The sequence below is a fragment of the Peromyscus leucopus genome, chromosome 5 (assembly GCF_004664715.2).
Source record: "Peromyscus leucopus breed LL Stock chromosome 5, UCI_PerLeu_2.1, whole genome shotgun sequence".
NCBI classification, from domain to species: domain Eukaryota; kingdom Metazoa; phylum Chordata; class Mammalia; order Rodentia; family Cricetidae; genus Peromyscus; species Peromyscus leucopus.
In genome coordinates this window covers 7160182-7174488 of record NC_051067.1, presented here as the reverse complement: position 1 = coordinate 7174488, position 14307 = coordinate 7160182, and the positions used below count along the sequence as shown (strand labels likewise).

At 46.6% G+C, this 14307-nt stretch overlaps 1 protein-coding gene across 1 annotated transcript in view; it reads right to left on the bottom strand.

Annotated features, from left to right (window-relative positions):
- Trpc7 (transient receptor potential cation channel subfamily C member 7) overlaps positions 1-14307 on the bottom strand; it is a 127677-nt gene that overhangs the window by 53221 nt on the left and 60149 nt on the right. The window contains exon 4 of the mRNA XM_028863316.2: positions 6379-6543. Coding sequence (XP_028719149.1) covers positions 6379-6543 — 165 coding nt within the window. The remainder of the gene's footprint in view (positions 1-6378; positions 6544-14307) is intronic.

Here is a 14307-nt window from a genome sequence, read left to right as displayed (position 1 = left end):
TCTTTCAGGGTATTATCTTCTAGCAGAAGATGAACCTGTAAAAATGATTATTTATACTGCAAAATGCAACAAAAAACTCTGACAGTGCCTTGCCCTGATTTGGAAGACTGCCCTGGTCTCAATTTTCACTTGATATAGTCAATAGGGAAAGAAGGCGAGACTAGGAATTGATGGGTCTTCTGAAATTGAAAGCATCCCATGGGCCAACCACTGGCAGATGAGACCCAGTCATCTCAGTGGTTCTTCTTCCTTCTTCCTCCTCTTCTTCATCTTCTCCCTCCTCCCCCCTCTCCTTCTTCTTCTTCATCCTCTCCCTTCTCTCCTTCCTCTACTTCCTCATCCTCTCCCTCCTCTTTTTCCTTTTCCTGCTTCTTTCTCTCCCTCAACTCTCTCCTTTTTGAGACAGGCTAGCCTCAACCTCATGGAAGTCTTCTGCCTCAAGTACTGGGATTATAAAGGTATAATGCCACTGCACTCAGCTCCTCAGCTTTCGTGTGTGTGTGTGTGTGTGTGTGTGTGTGTGTGTGTGTGTGTGTGTGTGTGTTTGAAATTTCCTGTTTTACTCACAACAATAATTTCTGAAGCAAATTACCTTGGGGAAGAACTGTTTACCTCAAGTCTACTTGATGAGCCAAGAAAAGGAAAAAGACCACTCAGTAAAATCTCCCAGCTCTGGAATTGTTAGAGCCGAGTTAAGGTTACAGCTCTAGGTTTAAAGCTGCTGCTGAGGCTTTGGGAGGTGTGGGCTTCTCTGCCTGCAGTGCCCATCCTATGAGTCTGGAAATGTGCAGGAGCAGCTCAGTCAATGCTTCGCCCTTGTGAATGGAACACAGTGGTTGCTGTGAGCCTATGATGGTATTTGGGAGGATGAGGCAGGATGATCAGGAATTTGAGAGCATTCTGGGTTTCACAGGTAGTTCCAGGTAAACCCTGGGAGGAGATGCTGTCTTAAAGACAAAAATCTGGGCAGCTTACAACCAACTGTATCTCCAGCTCCAGGGGAAAAAATACCCTCTTCTGGCTTATGGGTACCTGCACCCACATGGCATCCACTCACATGGACATACATATGAACACATTTAAAAGCAACAAAATCCAAAAATAAAAAGCCTAACCCAGGCCTCAGTTATCTTCCTTTTATGCTAGTGCATTCGTTTTAGAGTCTGAAATTGGGGCATTCTCATATTACAGTGTGAGACCACACTTGGTTTAGGGACTGAAGAAATACTAGATGGTGGTGGCTTTTTACAAGGTAGAGTTTCTAATGAGGGGAAAGGGAACAGGCAGTGTTTGGCCTGTGGTAGGTTGATTTCTCTTTTTAGAAAAGTCTTGTCAGCTCTAAATATCCGAATCAAGCCTATTTCAAGTTTAGCCAGCAGCTAAGATGTGTACAGTAGGCACCAAGGGTTGGCACATGGTGGCCACTGGAGCTGTGTATAGGGGTACAGATGCCACAGTGGTGATTATGAGCCTATCTCTTGACCTGTACACACTCAGTTTCAATCACAATGCCACAGATTTTTTTGCAATTGAATTGATTAGTGTCTCTGTTTCTTCTATAAAATGAGAATGAAAAGATGAAATCCACCCGTGGTTGAGGCAAGCAGTGACTGATATAACAGCCATGAAACAATACCTAATCTGTAGGGAGTTCTTGATCTAGGGCACTGGGGGTCAGCAATTTCCCTAGTGGGAAACCTAGGAAACTTCATTGACTCATTTAGAGAAATGTCTTTAGATTGATTTATTTTATGAACATAAGTTTTTGCCTCGTGTATGTCTGTCATCATGGGTGTCTGGTGCTCTCAGAGGTCAGAAGAGAGTGTTGGATGCCCTGGAAGTTGAGCTGCCATGTGGTTGCTGGCCGCTGAACCCCAGTCTTCTACAATAGCACTGAGTGTTCACACCACTACATCATCTCCAGTGCTCTGGCTGAGTCTTGATGAGTTTGTACGCAGAGGTTCACGAAGGACCTGCACGGGATCTTTGTGTGTGCCATGAGCCCGTTTGGAGTGCTGGCTGTGTGGACACTAGAGGGGCAGAGACAAAACAGCCCTCAGGAGTTGGTCCTTCCCCCAGGGCTACTCATTTCCTAGTGGGGAGGCACAGGCTAAAAATGATGATAAAGTCCATATAAGACCTGACAGTTCAGGGTTCAGACTGTGTCTGCAGTGGAGTGACTAGCCCCTGGCATGTCCCAGTCCTGTCCCAGCAGGGTGCCCGCAGCTGGACTGTCCTCAGGACTTGGTGGCAGAATATAGGCAGGGGAAGAGGAAAATCGGTCAGTTGACACAAATGTTCCCTCCATTGCTGTGACCAGAGAATTGCAATGTGATTTTCTGAAGTGGAGGGTTGCCTTGTGGTAGAGACAGATGTGGGGGAGATGAGACCTTTGGAGTCTCTGTTCTCTTCTGGTCGGCACCTGGATGTGTGGACTGGGGACTCCTGTTCTAACCACAAAGTTGGTCTAGCAAAGCCCGGATCCTTCAAAGCTGCTGATTCAGTCACCCTGTCCTCACTAGATGCTTGTTTGGGGTGAGGGAGGGGAGTGCCTACAAACACTTGGGTAATCTTCCAAACAGAAGATACAGCACAGGAAGGATTGATAGACTGCACACTGCAAAGACATCAGATTGGATTCTGCAGTTGTTTACAGTTTTTGCTTTCTGATTTCTGGGACTACTTTTGGCAATAACTGAGCAATGACAGTTAATGGATGATGGAGGAAGTAGCATTCATTCACCTGGACTTGTGCAGCCCCTTGACATTGCCATGATGCTGACTTCTTGATTCCACCTGCTGATAAGACACTGCCTGAGATTTTAACAGGCATGCAACCTAGCTTAGGACTCACAAAGGATGGAAAGCTGGTTAATCAGCAATGAAGGCCCTTTGCACAGGAGCCCTTGCTAAGAGGATACAGATGCCAAGAAATGATTTAACTCAATGCTACTATTTTTAAGAACCCACTGGCTTCACACTGGCCTTCCTGGCCATACCCATGTTGGTGATGACAGCGAGTAATGATGAGCAAAATCTCTATTATTTTTTCTTGATCCTAGAATGCCTGACTCTTGCCCATGTCTATGCTTGCTTTCACCTGTACACACCCGTCACTTGCTAATTCTCTTCAGATGACAAATTAATGAGCTGAACTTCTATTGATTTGCCTGGCTGTGTAGTCTCTGTTTAACTCTCTTTCTTAGGTACCCCCCAAACTTAAAATATAATAGTAGAAATGTCAGGTTTAGGAGTTCAATAGGAAATTAATAGTGAGTTCATCTCAGAAGGCTAATCTGATAATCTCAGTGTTGTTAGTCATTGTCCCCAAATTAGGACATCAGCTGCTAGGAAGAAAATGCACCATTAGGTTGGGAACAGAACCTCCTAACAGTCACTGGATGTGGATGGACATGAGCCAGTTAATGAAGTTCGGCAGTGACATTTTACAAGTCCATCTATAAACGAATATGGTGATCTAATATCTTATCTGGGCACATGATGATGCCATTGGAACATGGAATCCCTGGAATGGCATTGCGTTTCCACGAGACTACAGAAATAGTTATCAAGGCAGTAACTTCACTGGAAGATCAGCCTATTAGATTCCTCCCAGTGCCCTCCTCCTAAGAGGACACTGTATTCTGCACATCAGGGGCCCTTAGAACAGGCTGGCTTTGTCACAGCCAAGATTTGACCTCTCTGTAATTCCCAGCAACATCTCTGCCTATCTTGAAAAGATTTTCTTCTAAGTGATGGAAGGAAAGACTAAAAATATCTTGACTCTTTTTATCTGTCCCTTAGCTGCCTCAAAGCAAGCTTGACAAGCACTTTAATGAGGGACTCTTTCCTTGTAACGAGTGATGCCACTGAGAGCCATCCCTTGTACAGCCTCAGGCCTGTCAGTCACTTATTCACTGTCCCCCAGTCAGTCACCTGTTCACTGTCCACCCCCATCAGTCACCTGTTCACTGTGCTCATCAGTCACCTGTTCACTGTCCCCATCAGTCACCTGTTCACTGTGCTCATCAGTCACCTGTTCACTGTCCCCATCAGTCACCTGTTCACTGTCCCCATCAGTCACCTGTTCACTGTCCACCCCCATCAGTCACCTGTTCACTGTCCACCATCAGTCATCTGTTCACTATCCCCATCAGTCATCTGTTCACTGTCCCCCCCACAGTCATTCTTAGACTTGGAGTCTAATAAATGCTGAAGGGACAGTGACTTGATAATCAGCTTATGTTTATTTATTTAGTCTCACTGAAAAACTTTGAAGTGCCAATGTCGATCAAATTTTTGAAAAGAAGAAAGGAAGCCCCAGTCAAGTGCTAAATCTTGCTGCAATAATTTCCTCTGTAGTGTTCCAGAAGGCTACTGTGGGTCTGACCTCTATGTCCATGGGTGTGTTCGCTTTCTGGGTTCCTTGGGCCTGGAAATCCCAGAATGCCCTCTCCATATATACACCCTTTTCGGGGCGAGGTTGAGGACATATGTGCTATTTGCTGAGTTTTCTCAGAAAGACCAGAGTTTAAGAAGAATTAGCATCTTTCCCAAAGCACAGGGCAGACAGAGGTGCAGCCATTTGCTGGTGTTGGCTAGACCTAGGCTCCTGGAAGCTGTCACCATCAGTTTTATGGGAGTGGAGGGAGCTGGGAGCAGATCCTCTATCATGTTAGTCTAATGACTGAACTCTCATGAGTGTGCTTTGAGACCCAAGAGAGTAACGGCAGATGTCCCTGGCCACACAGGTTGTGTGTGTGTGTGTGTGTGTGTGTGTGTGTGTGTGTGTGTGTAAGTGTTTGGGCAGAGGTGTTTCGATCCACTACAGACTACTTGGTTGCAGCCTCGAGACACAGCATGAAGACATGTGCCTGAAACCTAAGGCCCGCAGCAGTCCAGCTCCAGTCTGCTTACTTTCTGTGCTCTCTGACATTGCAAGCTCATTTTTAAAAAGGACAGAAAACAGAACAAAATAAACCTGACCTTGCTTACATATGTGTCATTTGGAGAATTTTGACTTAGAAGTCCGTGACTCGAGACTGCCATGGAAACAGAACAACTCTCAACAGATGCCAAGGCTATAGATGCAGCAAACAGTCTTAGAGTTCTCTCGCCACGGGAGGAGCTTGCCCCCTCTCTGGGACTGTTTGCCTCCACTGAGGCACTAAGTTCCTTTCCTGGCTGCTTTGGTGGTTGCAGCAGCAGACCTGGACTCATCATTCTGACCTGAGTGTCCCACTAGTGGACGTGACAGGGGGTTCAACTCAATGGCAACACTACATTAGCCACATTAGCTGATCAGGCTGTCTGTGAAGCCTGTTTCCCTGAAGTCATGTTCTTCTCCACTGAGTGTTGGTCACCTAAGCTCAATTCCTTTCAAAATATGTCACTAGATAAATGTAGTTTGAGAGCCTTTAAGACAATCTTAAACCCATGGGACATGTTTCAAGGCTTCTTAATGGTTTGGTCTTTTGGGCACAAACTCTTCCTGGAGCTGGGGTATGGGTGCTTTCTGGTCCTCATGTCTGGGCCATGAGTAGGTGGGGCTCACAGCAGCCCAGGTGTCAGAGTGCCTGTAGGGCCCGTTCCTCCCGTCACTCTTGCCTTTCCCACATTCCTCCTTGGGCGAAAATTCAGTCCCACGCTGTCTGGATGCTTCTTCTTTTCCCCATTTCTTCTTGTGGTCTATTTAATTGGCCATGTGGACCAGAACCTCTTGATGGAGGCTGGAAGGATGTTGCAGCGAGTCTGCAGGGCCTGGCATGAGCTGGGCTCAACTCTCAGCCACCTGGGATTTCTCGTTTCTGAACTGCTTCCTTAAGCACGCATGTTCTAATGTAATCAGGGAGTAAAATGGACAATCCCGACAAGAACACGTAACAGAGAGATCTCAGGGAGCAATGGCTGTTTCTACCCCATGGTGATAGTCACTGTGAGCTGGAGGACATGCTCAGCCACTGCAGTGTGTAGAGGAAAGGTATGTTTACTTGCTATCCTGCTCTTTATTTATTCGGAGATGCCTTACATGTTTAAGATATCCCATCTCATCACTCTCCTTTCTCTTTAAAAGCTGATAAAGACAGATCTTGAGATTTTTCTCTTTTTTGTGGATCTTCTATTTTGGCTCGGTATATCAGGACTTCTCTCCCTCCCTTCCCTCCTCCTTCCTTCCCTCTCTTCCTTCTTTTTTTCATCCTTCTTTTTGGTGCGGGGCTCAAACCCAGAGCCTTGCGTGTGCTAAGCAAGTGTTTCACCCAGCTCCAGCTCCAATGGAATCCTTGAATAACCCAGGAGAAGTTCTTCTGCTGACTGGAAAGAAGTGCTAAGAAAAGAGAGGAAATAATGCAAATGACATGCACCTCGAGCAGTTTGTACCTTGCTGCACGGAGCAATCCAATAGGCTATGGCGAGAAAAGGGAGGCCTATGGAGACTCCAAAGACAGCCAGGAATTTCACAGCGATAGACTGTTGACGTAAGCCTGAGAGATTTTCATACCACATGGTAAGCAATTGCTGCTGACAGTTAGGGTGAGCAACGAACTGTAAAAACAAAACAAAACAAAAACAAAATGCAAACAGGAAAATGGCGTCATAGCACTTGAACAGTACACAACCCAGGAGGAACATTGGAGCCAGGGAAGCTGTGGCAAGCACCAGAGGGAGGGAGGGAGAATAGGCAGGACTTTTGACCTGGGCATGCTGAGGCTGAGGCCAGGGCCTCCTCAGAGAGGCTGAATTGTTGCTTCAAACAGGGCCCTGGAGAAGTCTCAGACTTAGGAAAGGGCAGCTTTGGGGTAAATGCTTGTCTCCAATCCAGGCTGCTCATCTGATCAGAGAGACTTATCTCTGAACAGAGCTCATCAATAAGCTATACAGTAAAGTCACTAATAGGTTTGGGAGTAAGAATTTCCGGTTTGAATTGCATCTTATCATTTGTTAGCGAGGTGCTCCTGGACAGGCTACTTAACCTTAATGGTCTCACAGACAAAACGGTTTATCATACCATCTGGGGGATTAAGTTAGGGATTATGTTTCCTGTGTAGCTGAGGAAAATGCTTACAGCATCTCCAGAAACCTTGGGAGAACTCTACAGTGCTTCCTCACTGGTTCCGTGCTGGGCAAGGGCCTGGGGTGTGCGTCTGTGCTGGAACACTGACAGTGTGCCTCCACGTAGGACCTTCCTGTGGGACATCAGCCACCTCTCTCAACACGGCCTCCTTCTTCTAGAACTGTTGGTTCTAATGGCTAAGCTACAAATGGACCCCTAGCGGCCATTTATCCCCACTTGGCACAGCCATTGACTAGGGCTCCTGAAGTTTGTCTCTCAGGTGTTTGGGGCTCTGCTGAGAGGCAGTGGTGTGCTTAGCAGGCAGTTCCTCTTAACTGGAGTTACATGGAAAGCTCTTTTACCGTGTAAACTCATTCTCCAAACAAGCCGGTTAAGAGGAGAAAGATGTGAAAAGGAGTAAAGATGTGCAGAAAGGGCCATGATGGTGTGTGTCCCTGTCTGGGGCTCTCCTGGACTATCCTTAGATGACTCTGTAGACAAATCTTCCTTATTCTGCTTGATCTAGCACATTCGCTTGAGTTGCTGTAACCAAAATCATCCTTTTTCTGTGGACAGTTGTTGCTACCTGGCCATCTATTTAGCTGACCCTGGATCCTGGCCAGAGTAACTGATAGTAAGCAATATTTAAGCTAAAAATTATTGTGGGAATAAAGTTTAAATTTGAGAAAAGTTGATGTACTTGTTAATTTTCTCCATGCAGACAGAAGGCATTATTTGCGTCTGGCCAGCCTGTCCTTGGGCCCTGCTGAGGATTCCCATGAGCTAGAGAAGACAGACTGGGCACCTTTTACAAAGCCTTCCTGATGCTCAGCCCAAGCGTGAGGTGCCCATTTTCCTCTCATTGGCCTCACTGGGTATTGAGGGATCATGCACAATGACTCTGAGAAATGCAAAGCATTCCCTCTTCATTATAAGAACAATATAAATAGAGCTTTTGAAAATTCTCAGTGCAGATGGCAGCACTCACATGTTTCCATTTTTGGGAACTTACAGTATCAACAGACTATCTGTGAGGATACTGGCAGTGGTTGTTTGACCCCCGTGATACTGCTACCTGAGTGTTAGATGCAGCAAGGCTTGTAGATTTACAGCAGCCATTGTGGTCTTTCTCTCCAAAAAGTCCTCCTTGATTGAGGGAGGAACCCTGAGCCAGCATGTGCTCTTACACCCTGACCCCTTTCCTCCCAGCAAAGTGGAACTAGTGGCAGGAAATCATGTAGATGTTACTGGAATTCTCTGGGTCTAGTCCTAACGTGGATTTAGAGTGGATGCTGGGTGAACACAGGGGAAGTCATTTTCAGCTCAGCCTTGCCTGGATGCTGAAATGGTCCTGCTCTGGAGACTCAGTCCAAACAGAAAGTGGGACTTTGACCCATGAGAGACTAGAGGAGGACAACTTGACTCCCCTATGGCTCTCTCTTACACTGTTGCTCCCCTGGAAGGCTCTCACTATGGTTACATGAGCTTCTCTGCAGGGAGAGCCTACTTCATAGTTTCTGTGATTGGGCAGCAAGGTTTTGAGAGAATATGTGGGAACCATCTATCCCCATGTTCCCTTACTAACCCAAGAGGAAGACAGTGGCCTCAACTAAAAGAAGGGGGGCTCTTCTGAGACTCTGCCCTGACCACAGGGCAGATTTTCTGATTTTCACAGGCACATTTATTTTCCCACAATAAAACAACCTAGCTTCCAATTTTCTGTTTATTTGTAGATAGACTTTATAATCCGCTCCCAGGAAGTTGACAGTAGCTAATAGCTGAAGCAAAATTGATGCTTGCCTGTCCATGGGCACTTTTCTATATCTGTGGCAGGCCTCAGAAGATAACTCAGTGACAGGTAGTTCAGTGTGTCAAAGGGCTTTTCCTCTGTTATTCTAAAGCACAGAAAAATATCATCCTTGATCCAAGGAGGGTTAGAGTAAGAAATGAAGCCTACCACCAGGACACAAAGAGAACCATATGTGAGGGCACACAGTCAAGGAACAGAAGCAGGAAAAAGAGCTTCAGAAGCAAAACCAGAGAGGAACCACAGAAGAAAAGCCCAGGACTAGACTAGGACGGAACTCAGAAAATTGGTGTTGTCTTGGGCTTGTTTCTTTCTTATCTAGCTTACAGAGGATGGGATGATCAAAAGGTGCAGGTCCTAAGAGCTTTGCCTGAGCCGTTCCTGCCCCCAGCCACGGTGGCCTAGAGCATGGCTTGCTCTTAGGAAAGCCCTCCAGGGGAAGAGCTGATATGATTGCCTTGATTTTTCCAGTGAATGCCGAGTCTGTAATGAGCTGGAGTTGAGTATGTTAAGGTGGGTTTACATAAGGCCAAGCAGCTTTGTGGGAGAAATGAAACCCAGCCAGATCTGTAATTGGATGAACTCTTTGGTGAGTGGGTGGTGGAGGGAGCTAAGAGAAGTTAGACTGCAAGGAGAGGCAGGCTGTGACACTGAGGACAAATTCTTTACAATGGACTGGGATTCACTAGCTTGGGAAATAAGACCCCAAGGTCATGAAAGACCAAATTTGTATGGTCTAGTTCTCAGATCCACCCCAAGCCCATCATCCTGGCAGCCTGTCCGCACACACTCATGGTTAATACAATGTTTGTATCCAAAGCTAGTTTCTAATAAAGCCTCATTTAAAAGTGATCCCCCTCCTCCTGGTGCTGCTGATGTGCTGAGACTGTGAGGGTAGTTCTCAGGGACTCCTGGCATATGGGCTAAACCTTGGCCTGTGCTTTAGTTTTAATTAATCTGTGGTCTACTTTTCTTTCATACCTCAAAGGAACCCCCCCCCCCACCTGTTCATTCTCTCTCCTGCTTTAAATTCACCCATAAGGAAATGGCCAATGTTTAAAAATAATAGCTGTAGAGGATCTGCAATAATCCCTTATCTACCTATTAAATATGTAGGGGGGGTGTTTTCTGGGATATTGACTCCTATGGCCCAGATAAAAGGCCCAGACAAGCCCTGAGGCTCTCCTGGTGGTGATAGGAAACAGAGGGCTTGTGGCTGGGCTGACTGGGCATCAAGTCTGGCCAGATGCTGGTGGGTTGGTCTTGGTTCTTTCCATGCTTAGCTGTGTTCTCTGAAGTGGGGCTAGTCATGGGATGAGTGCTGGAAACAGGACCTGGTGTTACATTAGAATGCAATAAATCAAAACAAGCCAGTGGTGTTGTGGAATATTAGTTTAAGATGTGTTACATTTGTTTATGTTGTGGAATATTTGTTTAATGATGCAAAGATGTGTTGCATTCTTTTATGTTGTATTTGTTTAATTCTGTGAAGCTGTGTTACTTTGCCTGTCTAAAACACCTGATTGGTCTAATAAAGAGCTGAACGGCCAGTAGCTAGGCAGAAGAGAGGAATAGGTGGGGCTGGTGGGCAGAGAGAATAAATAGGAGGAGAAATCTAGGCTCAGGAGAAGAAAAGGGAGGATCAAGAAAAGGAGGAGAGGAGGATGACAGTGGCCAGTCAACCCAGCCACACACCCAGCCATGGAGTGAGAAGGAAAGAAAGATATATAGAATAAAGAAAGGTAAAAATCTCAGAGGTAAAGCGTAGTTAAAGAGAACTGGGATAATTTAAGTTAGAAAAGCTGGCTAGAAACAAGCCAAGCTACAGCTGGACATTCATAAGTAAGAGTAAGTCTCTGTATTTATTTGGGAGCTGGGTGGCAGGCCCCAAAGAGTAGAAAAAAACCAATTACACAGTGGCTCTTCCTCCCCTCACACCCCGTTTCTTTGGTCCTTTCCTTATCCTCCTGCCCTTATTTCTGACTTCTGATTTGGTCTCATCAGATATTTTCTTGAGGTGTTAATACCTGCAACCCATGCAAACTAAATGGGTACATTAGGCCCCTCCCCTATCATTCCTGCTTCTCTCCCCTGAAAGTGGAGCTTATGAGCGAGCTGTTCCCTGCTGGGGCAGGCAGGAAGGCCCTGTAGTCTACTCATCTGACACATAGGTATTCCTGCTACAGGTCATGAAGCCCTCTGTCTGTAAGTAACTGCTCTGTCCCTCCCTCCACACCCCACTCCTTCCCACCCAGAAGTTCCATGTGCTGCAGGGAAGGGAAAGAGGTGAGGCTGTGTGGATTTTTCTCTCTGATCCTAGGCCTCGTCTACACAGTAGTGAGGTCTGATGATATGCGCTGTGATGTGCCGAGGAGTGACTTAGCTGGAGAAGAATCTTATGGATTCAGACCTCGTGGGGGAAAATACTTCTCTTTCATACAGATGTGCCATCAAAGTCCCCACTTTAATAAAATTCCTTCACGCAGCAGTATTTAATCACAAAACTCTGTTCTGGAAACTGAGAGAAGACAGACATGGTACCAGCCATCAAGCTCTGTCTCAGTGTGGCTAGCTGATGGGACTTGGAATCATCTGCAATGCTGCTTTCTACTTGGAGCATGCTCAGTCCTGGGCTTAGTGTCAACAATGTTCTTTCCTCCCGTTCTGGAAGAAAGTTTTGGTCACACTCTTGAGTCATGAAAGTTGTGAGGGAAAGAGAGATATGGAGGTTCATAATTCACTACTTTTGTTTGTTGGTTTGCTCATTTCTTTATTCATTCAACCAACTGTTCCCCAGAGACTCCTCTCACTGGGCATTGCTTTCAGTATTGGGGGCAAAGAAAGGAGTCCTGGTCTTCAACCAGGACCATGCAGAGCTCAGCTCTGTGGCTAGAAGTGGAGTGCGGCTCAGTGGGGACACCCTCCAGTTCCCGCGCAGGCTGCCTTTGGACCATGGATCATATGGATGCTCCTCATACCATTTCTCATGCCTTCCCTGCCTCTCTCTCTCTCTCTCTCTCTCTCTCTCTCTCTCTCTCTCTCTCTCTGTTTTTCTGGCATTTTGCGCCTCACATGCTCTGGAATCCACCCGGAATCTCACTGCTTTGCTTCCTTCCACGTTTACCCTGCAGACACCATCTGCATTGTCTCGTGGTTAAGTGTGCAGATTCCAGGTGGGAACACCCAGATTCAAAGTCAAGATCTGACCTCTCCTAGATGTGTGGCCCCGAACAGCCTGCTCTCAGCTTTGTGGTCTGAGAGAGAGATGAAAATATTTGCAGGGTGCTCAGCAGGGCCAGTGGCTCAGTTGAAGGTGGGCATGGCTTTCCAGCTGATGTCTCCTGAGTTCACTGTGGCTTCTCTCTGGTCCTCCCCAGGGCGTTTTCATAGTTCTGTTACCTCTTCATTTTGAGTTTAGGCCAGGGAGGATACTTGTAGTGAGCTTGGCATGAGGAGCCCAGAAAAGCAGTTCTTGCAAGGAGACCATGAGCATGGGCATCAGGCGACATGGAGTTTGAACAGCACAGCCTGTTGTTCCTACTGCTGTTTATTGAGGTTCCACTCTAGATGGCATGCTAATTACATTGTACTCACAACCTTCCAAACTGGAGGCATCATGTCTGTTCCCATGTTCTAGTGTTTCCTTCTCCACATTTCAGTTGGGGAAACTAAGGCTGGTCTGTCACAAGTGGCTTACAGGCCCTGGGAGAGTGTTCAGGTTCCAGACCCCATCTGGCTCCAAGTATGAGCTATTTTTATTCCATGACACACTTTGAATTCTCTTCCTCTGGCTGATTTGGACATTAACCTCTCCTGATCTTAGTGCCTTGTCATAAAACAGTGGAAAGCAAACATTTACTGAGAACTCATCATGTATCAGGCCCTGGGATAGATGTGCATATTACCAGTTAGTTTTCATTGACTCCTTATCATCCAGTGTTGGAACAGTGATGCTCATTTTAAAGTTGACGGTATTGAAACAGTCGCAGGAATGTTGAGCCAGGGCTGGAATTCACCCTTGATGCTGGCCTACCCAATCACTACTACATCCTTATCCTGCCTCTCCCCTAGGTCGGCCACAGTCTGGCACTCATCCTGCCAAGCTTGGTCTCTGACTGTGAGCTGTGTTACAGAGAAAGCCAAGTGCTTTTCCATCCAGGGAGTCTCCTTTGGGAGTCTCCCCTGGTGTTTCCTTTATTCAGGAACATTGGCTCTGTCCACATGGGGGGAGGGGACCTCTGCCCTCCTCCTCCTGATGAGCAGAAGAAGCCGCGTTCATTCCTTCCATCACTGGCACTGTTTGGGACAGAGGGAAGGGGCATCACAGCAGAGTGCTGGCTGAAAAGGGAAACAGCCGACGGGATGGAAAGAGGAAAGGGACAGAAAAGCAAGGCCAGGGGCTGCTGTGGGCACAAATAACAGCACAGCCAAAGCCCTCTGCATCCATACTGCAGACACGGTTCTATCCATGGTGCTGGGGAGGACCAGTCCTGGCCATGGCATGGCATCCTGAAGAGGCACAGGTGTATAAGAGAATGCAGGCTTGCTTTCTTCCCAGATAGGATAAGCAGGCGAATGTCTGAATTCATGTCTCCACTGAATTTACTTTTAGTCTAGAACCACCAGTGATTGGAAAGCCACAGTAATGGCAACCTTCTTCATTCACAAAGACCATTGACCAGAGTTTGATGAGCTTGCCAGTAGGCAATTCATACTGCCATTTGGAGAGATGGCCTAAGAAAATGGAAGCAGTCAGGGGATGAGTTGGAACTCAGCTCAAGGGGATTTCTGGCTACAGTCTGGGGCTCTTAACTTTTGGCGTCTTTAAGTGCCCCCCCCCACATTGTTGTATAGTACTACCTTTAAAATCTTTCATCTCCTGACTGTATGTCTATGAGACATCTTGCTCATGGTTGGGAGGTTCCATTCTTAGGAATGTATACATGTGCTGCACTTGACTGTAGCCTTCCCTGCCCCTCCCCTCCACTTCTGCACCCCTAACCCACCCAACTCTGGCATGCTTCTTGGTTATTTCCAAAACTGAGGGTCCTACCATGCAGCTTCTCACTGAACACTCTGGTATTCTTTTCTACCAGGCAGCAAGGGTGACAAGTACCTCTGACGGCTGTTTACTTCCACAAATATTTTATCTCACCCATTCAGGTAGGCATTGTAGAATATTATTTTAACTAGGCAAAGACACATTGCATTTGTTTATGCTGTGGAATATTTAACTGTGTAAAGGTGTGTTACATTTGTTTGTGCTGCATTTGTTTCATTATGTAGAGATGTGTTGGATTTGTTTCACCTTGCCTGCCTAAGGCAGCTGATTGGTCTAATAAAGAACTGAATGGCCAATAGCTAGGCAGGAGAGGGATAGGCAGGGCTGGCGGGCAGAGAGAATGAGGAGGAGGAGGAGAAATGCGGGCAGAAGAGGAGAGAACGAGGA